Source organism: Megascapheus bottae, chromosome 13 (genome assembly GCF_031878675.1).
Source record: "Megascapheus bottae isolate mThoBot1 chromosome 13, mThoBot2.hap1, whole genome shotgun sequence".
NCBI lineage: Eukaryota > Metazoa > Chordata > Mammalia > Rodentia > Geomyidae > Megascapheus > Megascapheus bottae.
This window is the reverse complement of record NC_143521.1, coordinates 58394801-58421650: the sequence shown is the minus strand read 5'-3', so window position 1 is coordinate 58421650 and position 26850 is coordinate 58394801. Positions and strand designations below refer to the sequence as shown.

At 57.6% G+C, this 26850-nt stretch overlaps 1 protein-coding gene across 1 annotated transcript in view; it reads left to right on the top strand.

Moving 5' to 3' along the window:
* Ablim2 (actin binding LIM protein family member 2) overlaps nt 1-18816 on the top strand; it is a 100861-nt gene extending 82045 nt beyond the window's left edge. The window contains exons 19-21 of the mRNA XM_090343873.1: nt 3087-3148; nt 9740-9820; nt 17405-18816. Of these exons, the coding sequence (XP_090199999.1) occupies nt 3087-3148; nt 9740-9820; nt 17405-17518 (257 nt within the window). The 3' untranslated portion in view covers nt 17519-18816. The remainder of the gene's footprint in view (nt 1-3086; nt 3149-9739; nt 9821-17404) is intronic.
* Nucleotides 18817-26850: the final 8034 nt, after the last annotated feature.

Below are 26850 nucleotides of genomic sequence, written 5' to 3'. Positions count from 1 at the left end.
ATGGCGGCCAGCCACACACAGCCCAGGCAAGGTCCAGTCTTCCATCTCAACGTTACTCATCACAGCAGTAACTTTGAGATGAACCATCAGGGTGTGGACCACAGGAAAGGATCTGATACTGGCATTATCCAATATGGATTTTAAGAGAGCTACCACAAAACATTTCAACAAGCAGTTGTGCTTCCAAAACACCTGGAAATAGGGGAAAATATTGCCAAAGAAATTTTAAAATAATATTTTAAAGAATGAAATGGAAGTCTGGCTCACACCTGTAATCCTAGCTACTCAGGAAGCTGAGATCAGAGGATCAAAGTTCAAAGCCAGCCCGGGGAACTAAAGACCTTGAGATTCTTATCTCCCTCCAATAAACTACTCAGAAAAAACCAGAAGTGATGCTGTGGCTCAAGTAGTAGAGTGCTAGCCTTGAACACAAAATGGCTCAGAGACAGTGCCCAGGCCCTGAGTTCAAATCCCAGGACCTGTCCCCCATACCACCCCCAAATCAAATGGAAACTATAGAACTAAACAGTAAAATAACCAAAACAAACAACTGTGCTTGTTGAGTTTAAAATCAGAATAGCTGGGCTGGGTCGTGGCTCAAATGCCAGAATGCTAGCCTAGCAAGTGTGAGGCCATGTTCAAACTCGAGTTCTGCTGGATCAAAAGAGAGAGAGAACTACGAAATCTGACAGAGGAGAGAGGCTGGACCTTGAACAACAAGAATTATCCAACTTGAACAGCAGAGAAAGATGAGTGGACTTGGCCCTGGGAGGCTCTTATCTGTATTGGATTCTCAGGAGAGGAGGGAGAATGGACTTGAAGAATAGTCCAGAAAATATAGCTCACAACTTCCCAAGCTTGGCAAAAGTCCCAAGCCTCCAAGATCAAGAGGCTGAATAAGCATCATCATCAACAACAACACCTGTGTCAGGACACATCGCTATTAAACTTCTGAGGACTGGTGACCAATAACAACCAAAATCATCTTGGAAAGTGCAAAGAGAGGCCTCAAGAAAGGAAATGGACGAGTTGAATGACAGCAGATTTCTCTTGAGAAACCACAGAGAGGGAATGGTACGTTCTTCTTTCCTCTTGCTTCAGGAGCTGGAAGGGAAGCTCCACCCGTGTGCATTCTACAGCCTGTGAAAATACCCTTCGGGGTGGCAGGGAGCAAGATGCGATTCATAAATTGCTATCTTGAGCTGAAACCCTCTGTACAAATACTTCAGGACACACACAAAAAAAATTAAAAATAAAGCAGATGTTCTTCAGGATGAGTGGGAGATGGGAATGATCCCAGACAGAGTGAATGTGTGTGCCACCAGCAGACTGTGCCGGGTCTTCCATCCTGGAGAGAGGTTTGGAGCCTCAGGAGGGAAAGGCCCTGGCGTGGGCCACGAGCGCGTGAGTGCTATACACTCTTCTCGTGGGCTTCCTCGATGTGTGGTTGGGGCAGGAAGCATAGGATTCCTACAGATTGTCGCCAAGACCCGGAAGACTGAGGTTAGAGGGTGGGCGGCCCATAGGGGCCCTGCTGCACCTGAGAGGTTTAAATGTGGGGAGCTGCAGACAGCAGCTCCGGCCCCATCCTTGTCCAGGCCTTCCAGGCAACGGCAGCGTGTGTGGTGCTGGACTTGCCCGTGGGTGAGGACGTACCCGGAGGCATTGCGTGAACGGTCAGCGAGTGGTCAGGTGTCCTGGCGGGCTGTGTGACTGTGTGTGTGCCCCCCACCGGTTCTCTGGCTGAGCAGGTCCAGGAGGGGCGGGGAGGCATCTGTGTTTCTGACAAGTTCCCTGGAGAAGCTGGCGCTGCTGGTTAGAACCCACTTAGAGAACCATGGTCTAGTCCAGCTTCTCCGTCCTGGCTGGCCAGCTCCTCGGGGGCCCCAGCTTGTCCCCAGCAGGGTGTGTGTGTGTGTGGTGGGACGGCTCCAGGCTGCAAGTCCCGAGGCCTTACTGGCCTTGCTGGGCAGCCTCAGACAGCTGCTTGCACATCTCTGGCTCTGGATTCCTTTCTGCAAAAGTCGACTGCTGGATTGGCTGGGAGGGATCCGACGGGCCAGCGGGCCTGATCCCAGTCCCCTCCCCCAGTCCCTGCCCTCCGCCCCCTCCAGGATGCCCTGGCCCACCGATGACTTCAGGTCAGGTCAGTGCCACTGCTAAGGGACGTTTTGGGACCCTGATGTTAGAGATTTGCCCCTCATCCACCTCTAGAACCAGCCCCAAGACGGGTCCCCAGCTGGAGACCTCCAGGCCCTGCGTCCACAGGACACACACTGCCCTGTCCTCACTGCTCCCTGAGGACCCCAAACACAAGGGACCTGGCCCAGCATGTCTGCGCTAAAGTGAGGCCCCCAGACTGGGCAGTTGTGGGCCACCGGCCGCCCTTGAGCACTGGGAGACATGGCCTGCCCTTCCCTGAGTCCTCCAGGGACACCCAGCATCTCCTGGGACATGTGCTCACCTGGTCCACACTGCCAGTGAGGCCAGAGGATGCCCTGCTCCCCAAGAGCCATGGCCTAGAGGACAGACCGGCAGCTTGGGGGTCATCTGAGGCTGCTTCCTGGGGTAGGGAGTCTGCCATGCAGGGGACCTGGCCTCCTGTGAGCCACCTCTCGGGCGCTTAGTGCAGGCCCCTCTCTGTTCCCCTCGGCCATGGAAGAGACCAGTGGCCTCGAGGCCAGAGCGGAGGGCTCGGTGCCCCAGATTCAGAAGGAGCTGGAGAGTTGTGTTCTAGCCTGGGAGTCTCCATTACAGACAGCTTGGACTTTTAGAATGCATGGTTGTGTGCAGGCCCGGTTGGCTCTTGGCACAGTATGGTGCCCCTTGCTCACTCCTGGAGACCCCAAGCCTGGGCTCTCTATCTGGCCTGTCCAGAGCCTTGTCCAGCTAGGTGGCCTCTTCAGTGTTGGGGGGGCAGTAACCGCCTGGACCCGGCTCCGTCCCAGCCTGCGCCCTGGGGGTAGGGGTCACAGTGGAGGCAGGGGGGGCTGGGGGGAGCCTTCCTCGCACACCCCAGGCCCTGGGCTCTCCCAGCCTGGCTGAGCACGTGCGTGCGTGACCGAGCTGTGCTGTGTGTATTGCAGGCTTCCCCTATTCCAAACCTGACTCTCTCCCAGGACCCGGGAAGGACGCCCTGGACCTCCGGGTAGGTACTTGGTCCCTAACCGCCATGCCTGGCACTCCCCAGACCCGCAGCTTCTTAACCTCAAAGCCAAGAGGAGTGGCACCTGCGTGCCCACCAGCCTCTGCCCAGTGCTCGGCTCGGAGACACGGCTGCCATGGCCTCTCCCGCACCCAAGTGTAATCCGCCACCCCTCACTCCCCTCCGCTCTGCCCCCAGTATGGGGGAGATGGGAGAGACAGACCCCCCCCCCAGCAGCGGGTTCCTACGTTCCTCCCCTGGGATGTAGGGTCCAGTAAAGCCCAGAAGTGGTTTCAGTACGTTGTAAGCCAATGGCAGCCGCCCTCTCAGGCCTGGCAGCTGTCCTCTGGCATGGTTCCTTAGGCGTGGCACCTGTGACATGATGCTAGCCCTGCAGGGCCAGGCTGACTGGTGGCCAGGCTCCCAGCCCCTGCGCTTGGTTGCTCTGCCCCTCCCATCTCCCCACCTCCACTCCCGCACTATGGCAGTCAGATCTAAGCACAGTCCTTCTAGAGCGGGGCAGCCCGAGAGCCTGGTTCCCCGGCCAGCCAGCCCTGCAGGGGGTCATGTGAATCGGCCTGTCCCATGTGACACCCCAGGAATGGGGCAGCCTCCATGACACCAGAGGCTGCCATGTACAGCCCAGGAGGCCCTCCGCTGCCCAGCAGCCTCTCCCCAGTTTCTGTCCCTAAACCAAGGCAGCATGTCTTTCAGAAGTGTGTCCCCTGGGGTAAGGCAGTGAATGGCTTGAGGCAGCTGCCAGCTTCTGCCCAGGCTTGAGGGCACGGGGGCGCTGATCTCCCATCTTCTCCGGCTCTGTCAGATCTGCAGTTGGCTGTCAGGGCCCCAGAGCAGGACCCCTCCCCACCTACCTTAGCATCGCTGCATGGTTGGAAGCCAGGGACCCCAGCCCCTCTCCACTACCTGCACTTCCTGTTCCAGAATGGACCGTGCATGCAGCATGCCTCCTTGCATTTCTCCAGAGGACTCCCTGCTTTATCTCTCGGGGAAGGCAGGGGACCAGCCTGCACTCTGCAGTCCAAGAGGCAGTGGGGATGTTTTCAAGAAGGTTCTCTCCTTGCCTAGAACAGCAGCTGTCTAACCAGGGACTGGAAGGCGTAGCTTCATCTTGTGTGAGCTCATGTCTGGGGCTGGGGTCTGCTCCGCGACAGGAGGAGGCGGGGGAGTCTGCGCTCCGGCCTGTGTCTGCAGAGGACACGGTGTGAGCACTCTGTCCCGGAGGCGGGGTGTTCTGGCTGGGACAGTCTTCATCCCGCCCGGAACGGCTGCAGGCACAAGCTTGGGCTTTACAGGATTAAGCGCTGGGCCTGGGGAAGGTCCCCTGCCAGCCCAGGTGTGGAGGAGAGTGTGAGCAAAAGGCACACCCACTGGGGCCCCTGCGATCCGAAATGCATCTTCCTGGCAGGACCTTGCGGCTCTCCAGGCTCGCCCTGCAGGAGCCTGGCCCTGGCACCCGTCACTTGTTCTGGGGTTTGCTTTTCTCTGCGACTGCTCTTTCCTCCTTATTCTTGGCTGGTCTTGTCTGAGAACTTCCTGTACTCTCGTGCCTCTGCGGGAAGGAAGGCTGGAGGCGCTGGTGTGCAGATAGCATCGTACCCGTTCAGCCGCGCCCATCGGCCAGGCTCTGGCCTTCTCCCCTGGCCGATGGCCTATAGCACTCCAGAGTCATCTATTAGGTGGCTGCTTGATTTTTCTTCTTCTTCTTCTCTTCCTTCCTGTTCTCCTCCTTCTCCTCTTCCTTCTTCTAGAATTGATTCCGAAGCCTAAATAAAAACACAGAGGCGGTCAGACCCAGTCCCATTGACCCCAAATCACAGAGACTTACATCAAAAGCAAAGGATGCAGTTGGAGAAGGCTTGCCCAGTCACTGCACCTCCTCGTCTGGTGGGCCAGAGGAATTGGTCCACTGGGGAGCCTGGGGAGAGGGGAGAGTCCACTCCTCTGGTTGCAAGAGGAGTTTGTCACAAGGTCCCACTAAGCCAGAGCCCCTTATGTCCAAAGATTCCCATAGTGCCCCACGGCCACCCCACGGCCCCACCCACCACTGAGGGACCTGTGCGCTCCCTGCCAGCCCTGCCCAGGGGGCAGCTGCCCCAGGCAGTAGGCAGCAGTGACTCTGGCATGTGCCCCTGGCCTGCTCTTAAGAGAATGGTCTCCGGCCACCTGCAGATCCTTGGAGCAGCCCCCTGGGAGGGGAAAAGCCAGCCCTTTTGAAAAACTCTATTGCTACCTGTGACTAAATCCCAGTGGTGAAAGGCCAAGATTGTCAGGTGAGAACATGGCATGTCACTAGAGGATGCTTACTTACACTGGTTTTTAACCAATTAGAAGCAGAAAAATAACAAAGATGCTAAAATCACAAAGGAGGAGGAAGGCAGAAGTTCTGTTCATACCAATTAGAGTGGAAGAAAATTGAAGCTCAAGAAAGAAATAGGTAAAGGAAGTACAGCAATTCACAATGAAGACGCCATGTAACAGGATGGTGACAGCATTCACCAGCTTACATGCACCAAACCACGGGAGAACGCCACACACTGTAGAAAAATGCAGCAGTGTGGACAGTTTGATTTGACTCTTTTAGAATGAGACCTGGGTCCAGTAAAGGAAAAAAAATTTAAGTGCATAGAATAACTGAGCAATATAAAAAACAAGCTTAATCTAATAGATAGATGGAAAAATATATTTTTCTAATCCAGTTTTCATATGCTAATAAAACATTTACCAAAATGTTTTTGTATATAACTGCAACAAAATCACAATAAATTGAAGAAGTCTGAGATGCCCAGCTACAATGCTAGAAAGAGCCTGTGAATTGCAGGGAATTAGAATTGTGGCCCTGAGTTCAACTCCCAGCTCTAACTTTGGGCAAGTTGCCTCTGTTTCCTTATAACAGCATGCTTGCAAGATCTTTCTGTGGCCCCTGCCGTGTCGTTCCTTTGAATCACTACTGAAAACTCAAAGCGAGGCCCCCCTCCCCACAGGCTCACACATACAATCCTAGCTACTGAGACCCAGAGGATCACAGTGCTAAGATAGCCTAGAAAATAAAGTCTGTGAGATCCCATCTCTAAAAGAACAGCGAAACAAAACAACAACGAAAGCCAGCAGACACAACCTAAGTGGTAAGCTCCAGCCTAGCAAGCAGGCTGAGCAAGTACAAAACCCTGAATTCAAATCCCAGGACATTAAAAAAAAAAAAAAAGTCAGCTCTCAACCCCCTCTCCCCCAGCAGCTGCAGAGTGAGCCGCTCATCCCAGGGTGGGCTTTGACAAGGAAAGGATGCCGCCAGGGGCCGGGGGCCACCCACTCACTGCTCTTGGGGACACCAGTGCATGTGTTCGGGTGTAGAGACAGGCTTATGTGCCTGCACCCATGTGTTTGCCATGGCTCTCGGGGCTGGTCGGCCTGGGGGTTGCAGCAGGACTGGAGAATGTATCCATGGAGCCGCATCCCAAGTGAGACAGAAAGCGCATCCGTTGCCTTTAAAGTCCCCTGCGGCTTCATTAGAACCATGGGGTGCTGGTCAAGGTCCAGCCAGATGGCGCTGGCTGCTCGGCTCTCCTGAGGCCACGTGGGCTGGCAGTGGCCTGGCATCTTGAGGAGCCATGTCCTCTGTCCTCAGAGGACCAGGATCTGGAGGCTGCCCCACTCCCTGTTCCCCCCAAGTCCTGTCTCACCTGTCTGGAAGGCTGGCGGGTGGAGTGATGGACACCGTGGCCTGGGGCCTCCTGCCTGCCTGCCATGCCCACATCTGGGCAGTAGGGGGCGGCCGTTCCTCTTTGCAGGGGTTGGTGGGTGGTTGGTTGGTGTTAGCATCCGGGGGTTCTCTGATGGACGTGTACACGCAGAGGTGCTGGCCCGAGACCCAAAACCCGTTCTTGAAAACTCCCAAGGGAAGCTGTGGGAGGCACGCGGTCGTGGAGCATACCAGATGAGATGGTTCCTGGCTAAGACAGGCACTGACCAAAGACAGCCCTCCACGGCCATTGTATTTTAATGGCATAGTTTTGGAAATCCAAACTAATATTTAAAAAAAAATCTACAGCAATCAAACTATCAAAGACCGGGCCCCGCCCTCGGCTGCCGCCCCTGCCTCACACTCCCGCAGGTTTCTGCCCGCTGCTCCAGCCCAGCAGTGGGGGGGGTCCCGGCTTGTCTCTCAGCCTCTTTCCCTGCTCCTGTGCTGACTTGTGGCTCTGTTCTCTTGGCTGCAGTGTCAGCTGACAGCCGGCCTGGTCACAGGCTGATCCAGGCCAAGGCCTCCTCCCCCTCTGCAGAGCACCCTTGGCTGAAATGCAATCCCTTTGCCCAGTTCCACAAGCCCTGGCTGAGGGTCCTGACCCCATTTCAGCCTCCAGGCCTGGTGCTGGGACAGGAGCTGAGCAGGACAGGTAGTCACCACGGCCGGGGGTGACTTCGGGGTCTCAGGGCTGACCCCTGCTGAGTGGGGGGACATGTTTCCAGGGGCCAAAGAGAAGGAGAGCCCTGGGCGTCCATGGCTGTGACATCTGTGACAGCAGAGGTGGCCAGTGGACAGACAGCGGAGACACCTTGGAGAGTAAATGTCAGAGTCTTAGCCGCCTCAGCCAGGGGCCCAGCACTGCCCAGGCTCTTCTGGACACCGGCTGATGGCATCTTCTTTTTTCTGGTTCTGAGGTTCAAAGTTAGGGCCTAGGCACTCTTCCTGAGCTTTTGTGCTCAAGGGTAGAGCTCTATAACTTCAACCATCGCTCTACTTCTGGCATATATTTTTTTATTGGCTAATTAGAGATAAGAGTCTCACAGACTTTCCAGCCCAGGCTAGCTTCGAGCCATAGCCCTCAGATCTCAGCCCCTGAGTGGCTAAGATGACAGGCAGCAGTGCTAAGCCACTGGCCACGGCCCAGGCACCAGGCGGCAGCGTCAGTGAAGGCTGCGGAAGCCTGACGGGAAGGCCTGCTGGGTTGGGCACCCGGTCACTTGTCCTCTAGAGCTGGACCTTACCATGTGTTGGTGGCTGTGTTGGGGACAGCTCCTCTCCCAGTGCATGCTCGGGGCACCGGCTGCCCCTGCTGTCGGCCCTCTGCAAACTGTCTTCGCGCCCTCTCTCTCTCTTCCAGAATGCCAACCTGGCCCCTTGTGGAGCAGACCTGGATACCAGCTGGGGCGCTCGAGGTACACAGGGCGGGGACCACCGTGGGTCTCTCGCTGGGCAGGGGTCCCCAGCCCATGTCCCCAGTCTCACTCCAGACCTGCGGGCAGAAGGCCTGCTGGTGGGCAGTTCCCCCAGGAGGCACAGTAGCCTTTGCGCTGTTCTCACCGTGTCATGCCCCTCTCTGTGCAGGGCGCCGTGCCTGGCCTGGCTTAGCAGATGTCCGCGTCTCTTAGGGGTTGGAATGGCAGGGACAGGCTTTGGGGCCTGGGCTGATGGCAGCCCGGCGGCCGCGTGTGGTGCCATCACCAGCGTTTCTCATGGGTTGTCCGAGTCCTCGGCCGTGGAGTGGCACTGTGGGCTTGGGTGTGGCTGGAGAGGCCTCAGGGAGCAGCCCGTGGCGGGAGCCTGCCTTTGGGAGTGGGTCGTGGCCACCCTTCCCGTGGTCTCATGTGCAGCGACCCTGCCCTCTGGATGGTTTTGTCTCTAATCAGAGCTGTCGGTCCGAAGGAAACACTGTCAAATGCTGGGGTGTAGCTGGGTGGTTCGGAAGAGGAAGTAAAGAGGAGAGGGCTCAAGCCACCTGGAGGCAGAGGTTAGGGGGCAGGGGTCACAGGGGTCAAACCAGTGGCGGGGCGGGGCAGTTCACACCTGTAGTCCCAGCAAAGGGACACTGTGGCCTGGGCCGTGGTACCATCACTTATCCTCCCCAGAGACCCAGGAGCCTGAGGGAGAGAGCGGCAATCCTGGCAGGCCAGGGCACAACGTGAGGCCTGCCTCAAAAATAAACAGGGCAAAAGGGGCTGGAGGTGTGGCCCAAGTGGTAGAACACCTGTCCAGTAAGAATGGGGCCCCGAGTCCAAACTCCAGTACCACCCAAGATGGGGAGGAAGGAAGGAGCTAGCGGCAGAGGCCACTGTAAATGTCGGACTCCTCCCCCCTCTCCCGAAAGATTTGCCCTCGAAGACCCACTCCACAGGTGGCTAAACTGAGGCAACATTTTTCTCAGGGTGGCTGACCACCAGAGAGGATGTGTGTCCACCAAGGACCACAGGGTCCCCTCCCAGCTTCCTGTCTGGGCCGGAGCCTCCTGACCATGCCCCCGTGTGCCCGCCCGGCCCCAGCCAGGCCTCCCCCATCCCCGCCAGGCCCCCAGCTCAGGCCTTCCCTGTTCCCCTGGGGGCCCCGGGGGCCCCGCAGGCAGCGCGTGAGTAGCATCTGGGGGTTGCTTCAGCTCCAGGATGGCGTCTCTGCTCTTTCTCTTACAGAGTACAAGGTAAGGACCTGCCAGCGCCCATCTCTTCCCGCCCCGCCACACTGCCCAGGTTATAAGTTCCTTTGTGCTTTGCTCTTGTGCCCTCGGTCACGTACGTATCTGGGTTCTCCTGCTCGGCCCCCCACCTGTGGCACTGGCTGTCTGTGACCTCTGCTCTCTCCTGCAGGTCTATCCTTATGACTCCCTCATTGTGACAAACCGAATCCGCGTGAAACTGCCCAAAGACGTAGACAGGACACGGCTGGAGGTGAGCCTCGCTCCTGGGGAGGGGTCTCTACAGAGGCCTGGCTATTATGTCAGGCTCAACGCCCAGGGGTCAGGGTGGAGGGTCTGCACCCAGGGGGTGGGGGGCCGTGCGGAGGGCCTGGGCCCAGGGGGAAGGCGAGGGAACACAGTGAAGTCTCAGCCTCCATCGCTTTGCAGAGGAAGCTGCAGGAAATGGAGGCAAGGCCGCCCAGGCTGGAGTTGTGGCCACACTGGTGTGGGGGGGCGCCCCCTCCCTGTAGGCCCCTGAGCTAGGGGAGGAGCCAGGCACTGTCAGCATGGTGGTGTCAGATGACATTGGTTGACTGAGCACCGACTGTGTGCCAGGGCTGTCATGCAGTGGACTCTGAAGGTCCCAGTGACAGTGCCAGGCTCAGATAAGAACCTCGGGAGGCTACCGAGCTTACGGGGTGGCAGGAGAGGGAGTGTGGTATAAAGCCTGGCCCCGGTATTGCCCTGCGCTCAGGAAAGGGTTGCAGTGGGTCCACAGGCTTTGCCTCTGAGGCAGGTGGCTGGGCCTGTGGCGGAGGACAGAGGACAGGCTTGCTGGGGTCGGAGTTGTGCGGCTGAAGTCCTGGAGCTGGTGCTGGCCTGAGCACGCGGTGGGTAGGAGGGCATGAGTGGAGGGGCTTGTGGCAGAGAGGAGGACGAGGTGGCACCGTTAGAGCAGAGGTGAATGAGTGCCTCCTCCACGGCCTGTGAGGGAACCTGCAGGGGTGGCCTGGCTCCACGGGTGGCTGGACGTGTGTCCCTGAGCCGAGAGTCACCGAGTGAGAGGCTGTGCCAACAGAAGAGCCCTGCCTGCCTCCACCTGGGCCTGAGCATGTGGGTGGCCAGACCAGTGACAAGGACATGGCTCTGGAAGGAAGCACAGCCGTGAGGCTTTGCCACAACTCCTAGGACTCTGATGCAATGGGATTGAGCACCGGGAATCGGCGGGCTCAGGTGTGGCTGGATCAAGGGCAAGCTGGTGTCTACCATCTCATGACGGAGCTTCCTGTGCTGGCTCTGGCACAGATCTCACCCTCCTCCCCGGAGGGGGCTTGTTCTCTCCACCTGTGCTCCGAGCGCCCCGGGCAAAGATGGTGCTTGAGCTTCAGGGTGGCCCTGGGGCATGGAGTCCTGTCACCTGAGATGGGGGAGGGCACCAGGCATCTCGAGTTCCCTGCAGGAGGTGGGCTGGGACTGGACAGGGGACAGGGAGGGCAGCGGTACAGACAGCCGGCCAGCGTGCACCTGGGTGCTGGCTGGCAAAGGACCACAGCGCCAAGGCTGGCCCATCAGCACGCATGCGCTCTCCCTTCCCCCAGGCCTTCTCAGGTGCAGGAGGCAGGCGTCCGAAGGAGGGGCCAGCTGGTCACTGGGCAACAGCAGGAAATCGGAGCCCTGACAGAGGAGCCAGCATGCACGTGCTGGGTGGGAGTGGAAAGAAGGCTGGGGGCCCTGCCCGGCATCAGATGTGTGAGGGGAGGGGCCACAAGGCCCTCGCTGCAGAGAGTGCCAGTGCCACCAGGCACTCCCCAGGGAGTTCTGGGGCCTGGCCAGCGGAGGGCTTGCGTCCCAGCGCATGGCTGCTGTGTGAGTGACAATGCAGTGGACCGGAGCAGCCCAGAGGCTCCTGTGTACTGTGTGTGTCTCAGACTCTGTGGGGGTGTTGTGTGTCTGGTTTTTGTTTTGTCGGTCATGGGGCTTGAACTCTGGGCCTGGGCTCTGTCCCTGAGCTCTTCAGTTCAAGGCTACTGCCCTACCCCAGAGCCACAGCGCCACTTCCGGTTTTCTGGTGGTTAGTTGGAGATAAGGGTCTTTTGGACTTTAGTGCCCCGGCTGGCTTTGAACCCTCGGCCCTCAGGTCTCAGCCTCCTGAGTAGCTAGGATTACAGGCGTGAGCCATGGGCACCCCGCTAATGTACATTTGGTTAGTTGGTGCTGGGACTTGAGCTCAGGACCTTGTACTTGTTCCAGCACTTCAGCCATGCCCAAGCCCCTCTTTGCTTTCACATAAGTTCTCTCTCTCTTCCTGGACCCTCATCTTCCTGGTTGTGCAGGGTGGCATGTGCCCACTGCCCTGCCCAGGCTCTCATGGGTCAAGCGAGGGTCTCGTGAATGCTTTCCTCCACTGCTCGAACCACAGTGCAACCTGAGTGAGCTAGGCCTGCAGGAGGCGGCCCTGCTGGGCGTCTTGGTCCAGCAGAGGACCTGTGACCTGCCTCTCCAAGGCAGGGAGCTCAGGTGACACCGCCCGAGGCTCCCCCACCCAGGCACCTGTCTGAGCTTGCCACGCCCCTCAAGGAATCCTCTTCCCTCCAACAGCCCCGGGGCCTCCTGAGCTGGAGTGTGAGCCGAGGGGGGGAGGAGCAGAAGGGCACCCCCGTGTCTGACGTCACTTGAGGGGGCTGTGCCCGCCCATCACGGCTGTCAGTCAGCAGAGGTGCATGCTGGGGAGGTGCAGTCAGGTGAGGGGCTGTGGTTTCTGTACTCACCGTCCATCTCCGAGGGCCTCTGGTGCTGCACAGCGCTGGCCGTGCCTTCGTCTGCCCTGTGGCTGTGGATGGAGACTGGGCAGGCCGGGCATGCCTGTGAGCTGATGCCGCCATGCTCTGCCCCGCATCCGCCCAGCATTCCAGACAGACAGCAATCACACCCGGGCCAGGGAGGACAGTGATGATTCACCATCCTCAGAGCCCCGAAGGACAGGAGCGGGCTCTGTGTGCAAGGAGTGTTTAAAAGGTGTGAAAGTTACCTGTGTGTCCCGAGTGTGCATATGTGTGCAGGTGTGTGAGGGCATGTTTTGTATGTAAGGAGAGACAGTTCTTTTGCTTCCTTCTCTCTCTCTCTCTCTCTCTCTTTCCTCTCTCTCTTTCTTCCTTTCTTTGTAGGTCATGGGGCTTGAACTCTGGGCCTGGACGCTGTCCCTGAGCTCTTCAGCTCAAGGCTACCACCCTGCCCTTGAGCCAAGCCCCACTTCCCATTTTCTAGAGGTTAACTGGAGATGAGTCTCAGGTCCTTTAGTGCCTGGGCTGGCTTTGAACCTTGATCCTCAGACCTCAGCCTCCCGAATAGTGAAGATGACAGTTCTAAGAACAGGCCACGTGGGTAAGGGCCCTGGGGTAGGAGAGAGCTTAGGTTCTTTGAGACCTCATAAGGCAGCTGAGGCGGCTGAGCAGTGAGGTGGCTGTTAAGCCATCTGGTTTTCAGAACTTGGCATTGAAGGTGAGCCATGTGGTTAGGTCCCCTGGCGATCGTGCTGAGGTTGGCTCTGTGGGTGCAGGGCGGAGGGTCGAGTCCGGGCGCCAGGGCTGACGTTGTGTGGGCGTGGATGGGAGGAGGGGTGGGCGTCCCCAGCAGGGGATGGGAGGGAGCGGCTGCCGGGAGCGCCTCCCTGTGTGCAGGGCTCTCTGGCCCCACCCACCCCGCCGGTCTCCCTTCCAGATTCCAGGCAGGTGGTCACATGCTTGTTTCCTCAGCTGCTGGCTGGGCTGCTGGGGCGGCAGAGGGGGACTTGAGCTCCCCGGGGGGTGGGGGAGCCACCTGTGCTGTATTCCTTATCTGCAGCACCAGAATTCCTGCTCCTTGTATATCAGCCAGGATCCTCCAGACGGCCAGAGACATGAGGAGACAGATGGACAGACAGACAATGGGTAGTAGATAATAGCTTGCCAGGTGCATAGATTGTAGATAGATAGATAGATAGATAGATAGATAGATAGATAGATAGATAGATCCATGCCTACATATGACACACCTAGACAGACCAACGAATACACATACATGCACGCATACATGCATAAAGACACACACACATGCATAGGTAGAAGTATGCGTGCACAATACGTATACGCACAATTAAAAGTAGCCTGTTCACAGATGAATGTGTGCAGACAGAAGAGTACATGTGTGTCTGTAACGCCCAGACACGCATGTACTCGAGGGCTGGATGTGACTTACGGAAAGCCTCACGGGCAGACTGGGTCCCCAGCTGGCGAAGGGTCCTGGGGGTTAATTGGTGGGTGGATGACGAATGATCAGATGCTGTATGGGAAGTGGTAGAAACTTTCAGAGGTGGGGCCTGGAGGGGGTGGAATGGGTCACTGCCCGGGTGGCCTGAAAGACCAGGCCTGGCTTTGGCTCCTCTCCCCTCTCTCTTCTTCCTCCTCTTGCTCCTTTTCTTTCTCCTCCTTCTCCTTTTCTTTCTCTTCCTCCTCCTCCTCCTCCTTTTCTTTCTCCTCCTCCTCCTCCTCCTCTTCCTCTTCCTCCTCTTCTTCCTCTTTCTCCTCCTCCTCTTTCTTCTCCTCCTCCTCCTCCTTTTCTTTCTCCTCTTCCTCCTCTTCCTCCTCTTCCTCCTCCTCCTCCTCCTCCTCCTCCTCCTCCTCCTCCTCCTCCTCCTCCTCCTCTCCTATCCCTCCCTTCCTCTCTCACCCTCTCTCTCTCTCTCTCTTTGAGCACCTCTCCCCCACCATGGCCTTTCTTCTTCCTTCCGTTTTACCACAGAGCCAGCTGGTGACGGACCTCAGAAATTCTTACCCGCCCCCCAAATCTCTCCACTTTGAAGGTGTTTTTCACATGTATTTTGTCATAGCAAGACACTGACTACACAGATACACAGATGCATGGACACAATACGTGCACACACGTGGAGGGCTGTGTAGAGATACGTGTGTGCAGACGAGCACAGGGACAGAGCACGGCAAGGCCTGGCACCCAGCGCCAGAGGACTGGTCTCAGCTCTGGTGCGTGGCTACCCCGGCCGCGCAGGCTGCGGGGCCCTCCTCCTCCTCCTCCGGAGGCTGGGCGCTGAGCCTCCCCACACCGCCTCCGAGGCTGATGGGCTTGACTCAAAGCCAGGCGCTTGTCCATGGTTTAGTTTTCTTTGCTGGTCGTGGGCTGGAACCAGGGCCTGCCTGGGTGCTGCGCCCGAGCTCTTTTTGCTCAAGGCCACTGCTCTGCCACTTTGAGCCACTGTGCAACTTCCAGTTTTGAGGGGTTAATTGGAGATCAGAGTCTCACAGGGACTTTGAACCGTGATCCTCAGATCTCAACCTCCTGGCTTGCTAGAGTTGCAGGTGTAGCCACTGGTGCCGGCTGCTTGTCTACACACCTCCCCGTCGCCTGGACTCGTGTCTGACAGGCGCGGCCCTAGGGCTCTCGCGCTGACACGTGGGATTTAACCACCCTGAGGTCTGGAGGCTGTGCTGGGGCTCGGGCAGTCCACAGGTCCTGGACTGGAGGGCGGGCGGCGCCGGGCTATTGCAGGCATGCTGTGGTTCTCCAGGCCAGAAGGGTCTGCGGGGCAGAAGCATGCCTGGGTGCCTGGCAGGTGGGCAGGCTGCTCAGGAGAAAAGCCTTCCTTTGTGCCCACCCAGGCTCCCTAGCCCACGAGAGGCTGTGGCAGGGGCTTCGGGGCCAGAGACCCAGTTCCTGGAAGGCAGGCAGGAGGAGGAGGAGGAAGAGAAGGAGGAGGAGAGGGAGGAGGAGGAGGAGGAAGAGAAAGAGGGGGAGGAGGAGGAGAGGGAGGAGGAAGAGGAGGAGGAGGAGGAGGAGGGCAGTGAGGCCATCCCTGTGCCCGCTGGCTCCCACTGTACCCACACCAGCTACCCGTACCTAAGTGGGGACTCCCCCTGGCACCCACCTTCTCTCCCTCCCTGGTTTACAGTGGGGGGCTGCCCTCTTCCACCACCACCACCACCAAGACCCAGCCTGGCAGAAGCCACGTGCTCACCGGCCTTCCCCATTAACGACACGACCATCGGTCTTCCGTGGCTCAGCCAGTGACCCACGCTCCACCCTTCCCTGCCCTCCTCATCCATGCTGAAGGATGGCACTCTCTTCACACCACTTCGTTAGAATCTCCACCTTGCCCAGGCAGCCCCCAAAGTCTCTTCTCACCCCCGTGGCCTCGTGGGGACAGGGCAGCGGGGCAGGAGCCAGGGCTTCGGTGCTGAACACGGGCCACCATCTCTAAGGACACACGCAGCGTCTGCTGTACCCGGGGCGCTGGTCTGCAGATGGCTGGTGGCCAGGGCCTCTTCCTGCAAGGCTTGCTGGATGCACTGTGTCTGCACGCGCTCTGCACATGCGTGTGTGTCCACTGTGGACACGTGTGTGAGTGTTGTTCGTATGCCTGCATGTGTGTTCACATGTGTTCTCATGTAGCACACGACGGCATATGTTTTCACAAGCCTGTATGCACACGGATCACACGTGTTCTGGCGTGTGCCACGTGCACACATGATGTGTGTGTTGCGTGTGCATTGTGTGAGGCGTGCATATGTGCACATGTGACGTTCACGTGGCACCCGTGTGTGCTTTGTTTTATGTTGCGTGTGCTTCTGTATGTGTTGGTGTAAGCATGGGCTTTGCATGTGTATGTATGAGTGTGCCCGTGCCAGTGCCTCGGGGTGTGTGCGTGTGTGCTGGTTCATCACGGGACCGTGGCCCCAGCCTGGCATGTGAACAGAAAGGCGGCAAAGCCTGTGTGTGTGGTGTTTGGACGCTGCCACGCGTGCCCGGAGCCCGCGGCCCCCGAGTGTTAGGACCTCGCCTTGGCATCTGTTTTAAGCCCAGGGCCAGAATTGTCTGATTGTGGGGAGTCCAGCTGTTCACTCAGAGTTGGTGACCACTGCCACCACCTTCCCGTTCCAAAACGCTTGATGGGAGCCTGTGCTGCCCGGGCTCCGCCCCGACTCCCGCCAGGTGGGGGTTGGGTGCCATGGGCTTGGTGTGCCCTGCCCCCGCATTGTGTGCGCCTTGCTTTGTCTGCCTCCCCTCCCCCAGGCACCCACGGATGCCTGCAGCCCGGGTGGGTGCTGGCCTGGGCCGTGTCTGCCTGTTTGGAATCTTGGGCTCAGTGCTCCCTGCCTGAGCCTGGGGGCTGGTCCTTCTGGGTGTCTGCCCAGGGCAGGCACGGTGTGGCCCTGCTGGTCGTGGTGGAGAGGCCTGACTTCCCCACAGGCTTGCGAAGTGGGTGGCAGGAGGCCAGGGAGACCCCGCCTCCTCTGCCACATGCCATCCTCAGCCGGGAGCGGCTGAGAGGAGCGGTGTGCACTCTGGAAAGCCCCGGGACCGGGAGGAGTCGTGGGGGAAGGGCACAGCCGGCCCCAGCCCCGCGGGAGGTTCTCAGGGCTGCGAAGCTGAGGTGAGGGGCCTGCCCTGCCTCACAGCGCAGTCCACCCTGCACCTGGGACGGGACTCAGAGGCCCGCACCGACGGCAGGGGCCCTGGGTGAACGGGAAGCACCCCAGACCCCCGTGCCCACGGTTTACAGCCCTGTGCTGGCCTCCCAGAGCTGTAGAAGAACTCGGCCACCGGCACACGCCGGGGCCAGCGGGACAGGGCGGGAACTGAGGCCTGACCTGGCTGCTCTGCCCCCCAGCCACACCTCAACCTCCTCTGTTGGGAGCCTGGGCATGGAATGCCACCTGCCAGGTGCCCAAAGGCCAGTCCACGGGAGTCAGGAGTGGAGGGTCTCGGTGGTGCATGAGGCGTCCTGGCTGGGCCCCGTCCTCTACACCCAGCTCCCGAGGGCTCAGTGCAGCCGGCCTGCTGACGCCCCCTGTCTCCTTGTTTGAAGAGACACCTGTCACCCGACGAGTTCCAGCAGGTGTTCGGCATGAGCATGGAGGAGTTCGACCGCCTGGCCCTGTGGAAGCGGAACGACCTCAAGAAAAAGGCCTTGCTGTTCTGACAGCCGTGGGCCTGGGCCTGGCCCCTCGGTGTCACCGGAGCGCCCCTTGCACTTGCCCTGGCTTGCTGGGGTGGGTGGCGTGGGCAGGGTCTTGGGGACACGGGTGGGCTGGCGGAGGCAGGGCGTGTCCCGTGTGTGCCAGTGATGTCACTGCCTGTAGTTTAGGGCTGGGGCCAGCTTGACCCACCCTTCCCTCCCCAGCTTGGCATGGGGCAGCATCGCCCGGGCCATCACCGGGCACTCAGCCGAGGTCCCTGCCTGCTAGGCCCTTGGGTCCAGCGAGGGAGGCTGGCCCTGTGGGCTGGACACGGCCGGGCACAGCCTGGCAGGCAGACCTGTGGGCTGGGGCAGGAGAGTCCAGCCAAAGTGGGGCGCAGTCCAAGTGTGGGGTGGTCATTTTTGTAGCCGTCTGTGACGGGACTCTTTTTGGGGGGCCCCCAGCCAGTGCCCACACGCGATCCCCTCCTTCCAGATCACCCTAGACACCTAAGTGACAGACAGCTTTCAACAACAGAGGTTTTTATTTTACTAAGAAGTATAGCTTCCTTGCGCATAAGACAGCATTATATGCAGAGTTTAGTTTTGGGTTCCCCGAAGGGGAGCGACTCCGCCTTATTACCCCCCCCCCCCCCGCAGCGTTTGTGCTCCCGGCCCTCGGGGGTCCTGCAGCTGAGGGCTCCCCGCCCCCTTCGTCTCTCTTCCTTTGTTTCCGTCACAAGGGACAACCTCCAGGACAGTCCCCACGTAAAGCTGTTTGTGAACTCGTGCACCGTCTCCATTGCCCGCTCCTGTCCCCACGCTGGGACTTTTTAAGTCTGGGAGAGAAAAGCTGCCCCATGGCCCAGGTTCTGGAATAAAGGACTCCCCTGGGGGTCCGGCCCTTCCTGTGACTCAACCCACAGGTGCAGCAGGGAGAGGCTCCCCCACACCAGTGGGAAAGAGAGACGCCTGGCTCCCCATCTCTGCATCCAGAGCAAGCCAGGCCCGGGACATGGAGGAGGGGGCCCGCTGCCAGGCCCGGGGGCAGCACGGGTATCTGTTGTGCGGTGGGGGAGGAGCAAACCTGCCGGGGTGCCGACCACCGCCCAGGCCTCCCTGTGCCCGCTCCGTCCCCACTGTGAGTCATGCAAATGCGTTTCCTCACACCTCAGAACACGCCAAGTCCTGCCTGAGCCCTGGGGGGGGGAGTTGGCACCAAATCTGCTTCCTGCCGTTTAGCAACTGGAATCTCCCCTTTTCCCACTTGCACTGTGTTGTGTCTGATCACAGAGAAACCCCAAATAAAAAGTGACACGCTGTGGCCGTGCAAGGACGACTCACCCGCGTGCGCGCGCGTGTATGTGTGTATATGTATGTATGTGTGCATGTGTATGTGTGTATATATGTATATTTGTGTGTATTGTGTATGTGTGTATGTGTGTACATGTGTGTATTGTGTGTGTAGTGTGTATGTGTGCATATGTGCATGTGTGTCTGTGTGTATTATATGTGAATGTGTGTGTATTGTGTGTGTATGAGTGTATATGTGTGTATTGTGTATGTGTGTATTGTGTGTGTGTATATGTATGTATGTGTATATATGTGTGTATATGTGTGTATGTGTGTATGTGTGTATATATGTGTATGTGTGTGTATGTGTGTATATGTGTGTATGTATGTGTATATGTGTGTATTGTACATGTGTGTGTATATATATGTGTGTATGTGTATACATGTGTATGTGTGTATATGCATGTGTATACATGTATGTGTATATCTGCATGCGTGTATATGTATGTGTGTGTATATGTGTGTATTGTGTATATATGTGTGTGCATGTGTGTGTATTGTGTGTGTATGTGTATTGTATGTGTATGTGTGTGTATTGTGTGTGTATTGTGTATGTGTATATATGTGTATATGTGTGTATGTGTGCATGTGTATATGTATGTGTATACATGTATGTGTATATCTGCATGCGTGTATATGTATGTGTGTATATGTGTGTGTATTGTGTATATATGTATGTGTGTGTGTGTGTATGTGTGTATATATGTGTGTGTGTGTGTGTATATGTGTGTATATATGTGTGTGTGTGTGTATGTGTGTATATGTGTGTATGTGTGTATATGTATGTGTGTATATGTGTGTATTGTACATGTGTGTATATATATGTGTGTATGTGTATACATGTGTATGTGTATACATGCATGTGTATATATGCATGTGTGTATATATATGTGTGTATATTTGTGTGTATTGTGTATATATGTGTGTGCATGTGTGTGTGTATATGTGTGTGTATATGTGTGTATATATGTGTGTGTGTATATGTGTGTATATATGTGTGTGTGTGTGTATGTGTGTATATATGTGTGTGGGGGTGGTCTCTGACGGCTCGGGCAGCCCCGGTGCATTCCACCTGGGGATGGGAACTCCACTCCCACAGGCAGTGATCCTGAGCAGATCCAGTTCCAGCCGGCTCAGCAGCACCCACCGCCGTCCTCTGACTGACGCCTGTCCCCACAGACCCTTGAGTTGGGGTGCTTTCTAGGGAGCCTGTTGCCCCACGCAGCCCTGATGGGGGAGGCCTGGCTAGTGCCACTAAATTCTGTCCCCAGCCCCCCCCCCCCTGCACACACACATTGGTGCCCCCAGAGGCATTCCCGGCCCCGAGCCTGGCAACCCAGGGATGCCTCTCTTGCGGGCAGGGGCTCTGTCCCCCCCGTCCGTGCCGGTGCAGCGGCCCCAGGGGCTCTCCCCGTGCTGCTGACACACCAGCCACACCTTAAAGGCCCCTCCCACTTGGGTTCGATTAATAGAGACATGCCCGTGTTTCCCGGCTTATCACAGAGGACGTGGAGTGAGGATGAGGAGGAGAGGAGTGGAGTGTGTCCTCGTGGTGCCCGCCAGCACCTCCGGGTGGCCTGCTCTGTGGAGGCCCCAGCCCAGGCCTCCTGCCCTTCCACTCTTGACCATCCACGCATGCCTGCGGCAGGACCCCTCTGTGGGGAGACCAAACCCTGAGCCTGCCCCCTCGTTCCCATGACCAGCCTGCAGCTGGAGACTGGCGTCCAGCCATCTGTCAGTCCATTCGCCTACAAAAACAAAGCGAGCTGATTCCAAGGATGCCAGGAAACCCACGAGACCGAATGTATATTTCACAATGTCACCCCCGCCCACCCCACGTCCAGGGCCAAGAGGGGCTCTGTCTTCTGTCCGCCAGAACCCCACCCAGCTCCTGAGGCAGCAGCTGTCCGAACCCGTGTCAGAAGCCCTGAGAGACGGGTGGGGTCTCCTTCCCGTACCTCTCCCGAGGGCAGCTGTCGATTAGAAACACGGAAACAAGCTTCAGAACCCCTGGTCAGGACACTCACGGCAGAGCGCGCATGGGTCTCAGAAGGGACACTTGTCGGGCCAGGAGTGGTGGTCCATCCCTGCCATGCCAGCCACTAGGGAGGCATAAGCAGGAACATTATAGTGGGAGGGAAAACCGGGGTGGACATCAGTGGTTCAGACCTGTAACCCCAGCCACGTGGGAAGCTGAGATCTGGGGGATCAAGCTTTCAAACCTGCTCAAGACAAAGCAGTCCTTGAGAGTCCATCTCCAACCAGCTGACAAAAAGCAAGACTGGAGGCAGGCCCAGGTGGTAGAGTTACAGCCGTGAGAAAGAAAGGTAAGCCAGAGCTTCAGGCCCCGAGATCAAAGCCTAGCCTCGAGAATGCCTGCCTAGCAAGTGCAAGGCCCTGAGTTCAAACTACAGAGCTGCCCCCTCCCCCGCCCCTAGCCAAAGCCCAATGGTCAGAACTGGTCATGTGGCTCCCCGCAAACCAGAGGGGTCCAGGGAGCTTGGGCTCTGTGACCTGGAAGAGGACAGGAGACTGTGGCTGGCCCTGCATCCCACCACCTCACTCGAAGCAGCCGCCCTCGGCCTTCCACGCAGAAGGATGGCCCCTCCCCCTGGGCTGCCGTCCTGGAGCACTGAGTCCCGTGAGGCTGAGAGGACTTGGGTGGCCTTCGGAGGCAGCCAGCCCCAGCCATGCCAGGGGCCCCGCACAGCAACAGACCTCCTCAGGAGCCCAGGGGAGAGGAGGAAAGGAGGGACGGTGAGGGCACGAGGCAAACGGGGCAGGTTGGACTGAGCCGGACAGACCAAGCCACGGGCCAGCAACCCATCCCGCCCTCCTAGAAGGGGAGACTGAGGCACGGAAGGAGGCCGGGTGTAACATGTCCAGGAAGGCCTGCTGAGAGGTCAGACTGGACCCCCCCCTACACTTCTGGAAGTGGCCAGCCCAAGAAGAGGAGCAAAGCAGAGCCTGGCCTGTCCCCACCCCCGCGCACCCCCTCACCCCCTCACCCCCAGCCCACATGGCAGGCAGGCTGCAGGGTCAGAGAAACCCTCACGTGCCTGAAGGAGCTGGGGAAGATAGCAGGTGTCCTGCAAGCCACTTTCTCCAGGGATCCACGGCCGTCCGCGGGTCACGTGAACCATCCATTTCCTGTCACTGTACTTCCCGCGGGCCCCAGGCTCCCAGCACACCCCCGCTGTCAAGCATAGACTGGCCAAAGCCTGGACGGGGACCGCCAGAGGTGGCTTCCTCACGAGGTCCAGGCCCCTTCTTGGTCATCTCCCTGCGGCCTCTGTTTTACCACCCCCTACTCGTGCTCAAGTGGGTTGAGCAGCCTCTTCTCATCTCCCTCTCGCACTCTGTGTCCTTTGCAAAGGCCCTCATGCGGGCACTGCCCCAGCTGGCAAACTCCTGTTCATCCTTCAGTATCCAGGGAAGATAGCCTCTCCTCCTTCCTGAGCCGGTACACCACATAGCACAGCTCAGCAGTGTGCTGCTGACAGAGACAAATAGGAGACCCTCACAGATCTCGAGAGCTGAGCCCGCACTCGTGGAGGAGGAAGCCCACACCCGCAACCCAGAGACGCGAACGCTGGTGTGGAGAGCGACATGGCGGGAGGACCTGGCTGGTCTGCAAGGCCTTCTATGCCAGCTTCCTCCAGAGCAGAGCCCAGCGAGGTGAGCGAGCGAGCCAGGGAAGGGTGGTGCTTTCCAGGCAAAGGAAACAGCACGGGCTGAGTAAGGACAGGAAGCCGTGAGGGGCATCCGGAAGCCAGGCGGGTGTGGCCGGCCGTGAGGCCACCCTTCTCATGTCCTGCCTGGGTCTCAGGAAAACGCCTCCCTATCAGCTCAGGGCCGCCCCTGTGTCCATGCTGCGGGGTCCCCGGCCTTTGCCACGTCCCGGTCATCTGTGCAGCCTTTGCAGCTGACCGTGTCCAGGACCTGGCAGGCTGGCCCCCGTGAGGCCTCCCCTCTGCTGGGACTCTGATCTACACTAGCTACACTGCCCCCCAGACCCATCCCTGGGTGCCTCCAGTGGGGGTCACCCCTGGCCGCGGTGCTCAGCGCCTGGCATGGGGGTCTTCTCTGGTCTCACCTGCATGTAGGCCAGCCTCACCTCCTAAGAAGACAAAAGTGTTCATTCACAGAGGGGAGGCAGGGCCTGTGTCACCCCAGGGTACAGGGGTGGGGAAGGGCTCTCTTCTCACTGTGTCCGAGGATGTAGTTTTCTGTCACCTGTGCTGTCAAGAGCTCCAAGATCTGGCTTTGTTGCCAGAGACACGGGGACACCAGGCCAGTCCTTGATCTGTGCCAGGATAGCCCTTGGGCTCCAGTGGGCGCAGCCCCTCAAATTGAGCCTGCCAGCACTAATGTACTGCAAACCCCTCTTCCGCCGCCCCCGCAGTGCTTGAGGCTCTCCCTCACCCTGACTCTCTGCACCTGCCATTCTTCGGGGCTCGGGAAGGCGCCCTGTGTCTTTGGGGCTGGGGGCATGTTTCTGAGGTCCTGCACCCACAGAGTGACAGCAGTTTCAGCGTATGCCCGTGCTCTGCCAAACCAAGTCCTCATCTCCACTGGGACTGTGCCGGCTCTTAAACTGTGCCCTGGCCAGGTCTGATGGGCTGTATGGGTCATAAGATCGCCATGCCACCCTGGGCACGGTGTACAAGTGAGATGAGGTCTCAGAACCAACCCGAGGCAGACGGGCAGCAATACGAGTCAAGCAGCTTTGTGTCTACCTAGCAAGAACCAGGCCCTGAGTTCAAACCCCAGCACCACACAAACAGATTCTGACTCACACTCACATACATAGAGAGAAAAGGTAGGTGGGAGATTTTATCATATAGCTAGTCCTATGGTTTTCTTTTCAAAAGTCCTCCTATACTATTGCATTTAATAATGTCAAACCATCTTTGCATTCCTGAGGTAAGCTCCATGTGGCTAAAACTTGCTGTTCCCTTTGACCAGATGAAGAAGATTCTAAGGTACAGTGGTGAACTATCCTACTCCATTTCCCCCCCTCTCCTCGCTGATGTCTTATTCGAGTGTGGCTTCAGCATGCATAGGTGAGACAGACTGGGCTGCAGTGAAGTGTCTCACAGAGGTCTCTAAGGAGAGGCTGACATCATCCATGCACTGTGGGGAAGCCATTAAACTGTAAAATACAGGAAGCAAAATCATACAAGGGAATGCCCCACACACATGTTGTTTAGATTAGTGTAACAGCCGTGTCCTCCTCCATTCCGGGGAGTGTTGGGTATGATGTCATGCTTTATCCTATTGACAAGAGTCTCCTCGGAATGGGTGGGTGTTTCACATAAAATGTAACTCGAGAGAAAACAATTCTCACATCGCATTGGAATCCGAAAAGAACCAGAGGTGAAAATGGCATCTTAAAGAGATGATGCTGTCTGGACGTGTGCCTGACCACTCAGTTCAAAAGGCAAAGGCCAGAGCAGGAGTTGGCTGGTTCAAAGCCTGCCTGGGGGTGGCATAGCAGACCTGGTCTAGAAAAGGAAAGAAGGAAAGAGGGAGGAAAGAAGGAAGCAAAGAAGGACGGAAGGAAGGGAGGGTGGGAGAGAAGGAGAGAGAAAGGGAGGAAGGGAGGGGAGAGAAAGAAAGCAAAAAAGGAAGAAAGGGAAGGAGGGAGGGAGGGAAAGGTACTTTGCTGGAAGACATGTTAAGAGACATTCAGCCGAGATGAGGTGTCTACAGTCTATTTAAGCATCTTTTCTTTTTTCTTTCTTTTTTTTTTTTGCCAGTCCTGGGCTTGAGCTCAGGGCCTGAGCACTGTCCTTGGACTTTTCTCAAGGCTAGAGCTCTACCACTTGAGCCTCAGCACCATTTCTGGCTTTTTTCTATGTATGTGGTAACCAAGGAATCAAACCGGGGTCTCCATGCATGCTAGGCAAGCACTCTACCACCAGGCCAGACTCGCGGCCCTTCTTTCCTTTTTTCTTTTATAAAAAGGCAAATCAAATCTTTGCCTTTCTATAAAAGTTCTTATAGAATGTCTATGGTTTTTTTCTGGGGTCTTTCTTTGTACTTCCTAAGCTCTTTTGTGCAGGCCACGGAACGTGGCCAGGGCAGCCAGGCTGTGAGCCGGAGAGTGTGTCTGGGCTGCAGGCAGAATAGCCTTCCTGTCACCATCACCAGGTTTTCTGTCTATTTGGAACCCAACTGCTGTTTTCCCCTGGCCATGGGAAAGGTTCTGGGCCAGGCTCAGAGAGAGACACGTGAGTTGGATTTCTTCTTGTCTGCTTGGGGCAGAGCAATTCCTGCCATCCAGAGCCTAACTGAACCATGGCCCCCGCTCACTGTGCCTCCTGGCAATTGTGGGGCAGGCGCTGAAGCTGGTTTCTGGCTGGCCAGCAGACTGGCTGGCTCCATCTCCACCATCACCCGGGATGCCAGTCCTCACCGAAGCACCCAGCTGGCCAAGGGCTGCACGTGCAGCCAGAGGCTGGGACCGAGTGTTCTGAGTCCTGAGCTACTCGCCTCCAGCCCCTCCCAGGCCCCCTCAGGCCCTGGCCGGGGAAGGACTTGCCTGTTGTAACCAGTGGTGGCTGCCGTGGCACCTTCTGTGGAACTTTCCCCAACCAGGCCTGAACCAGGACTACTCAATATCTACCACCCATCCCACCCTCTGCCACCTTCTGTGTCTGTTTAAACCCAAAGCTCCTAGCTGCACCTGGGGAGAACGGGGATGGGCAGCGGAGCTCACTTGCCCTGCCAGAAAGAACTCTGTGCCCGCCACTGCTGCTCTCCCCACGTGGCACCGGGGGGACAGGGGCTGGACCTGACCCAGGCAAGCACAAGACCGAGGGCCTGGACACTGAAACTGCCTCGTGTTAGGGGACTGCATGCCTGTTGAACTTTACCCTTTTCTTTCTTTGTGCTTTTTTCTTTTGTCAGTCCTGGGGCTTGAACTCATGGCCCAAGTGTGTGTATGGGGAAAAGGTTCCCCATTGGCAGCTTACTTCATAACAAATGCCACCACCTTGGAGCCTGGAAGCAGCCAGGGACAAGCCAGGCACAGTGGCTCAGGTCTGTGATCCTACCTGCTCAGGAGGCTGAGAGGGGGAAGGTCCTGGTTCAAGGGTAGCCTGGGGAAAAACTGAAAGCCCATTCCAAAAGAAAAGCACACAAGCTGGGGCCGTGATTCACCGGAAGAGCCAGGCCTGAAGTTCAATCCAGTACCACCAAAACCAAAATAACACCAAGAACAGTAAAAATGAAATGGTCTACACATTCCTTAACTGCATCTGTCAGCAGAACTACAGTGTATTTTAGCTAGATCCTCTACTTAGGGTTGTGACAGTCACTCTGGGCTGGGCTGGGCTGGGCTGGGCTGGGCTGTGCAGACAGGGCTGGGCTGGGCTGGGTTGGGCTGGGCTGGGCTGGGCTCTCCTCTGAAGCTAGACTACGGAAGAATCTAGTTTCCAAATTGCCAGGTAGTTGGCAGACTTCATTTCCGGGGGTAGGTCTGATGGAACAGGGGATGCCAACTGGAGGTGTACATGGAGGTGATGGAGGGGACGTCCACTGGAGGTGTACATGGAGGTGATGGAGGGGACGTCCACTGGAGGTGTACATGGAGGTGATGGAGGGGTTGATGTCCACTGGAGGTGTACATGGAGGTGATGGAGGGGTTGATGTCCACTGGAGGTCTGCATGGAGGTGATGGAGTGGTTGACGTCCACTGGAGGTGTACATGGAGGTGATGGAGGGGACGTCCACTGGAGGTCTACATGGAGGTGATGGAGGGGACGTCCACTGGAGGTGTACATGGAGGTGATGGAGGGGACGTCCACTGGAGGTGTACATGGAGGTGATGGAGGGGACGTCCACTGGAGATGTACATGGAGGTGATGGAGAGGTTGATGTCCACTGGAGGTGTACATGGAGGTGATGGAGGGGTTGATGTCCACTGGAGGTGTACATGGAGGTGATGGAGGGATTGATGTCCACTGGAGGTGTACATGGAGGTGATGGAGGGGTTG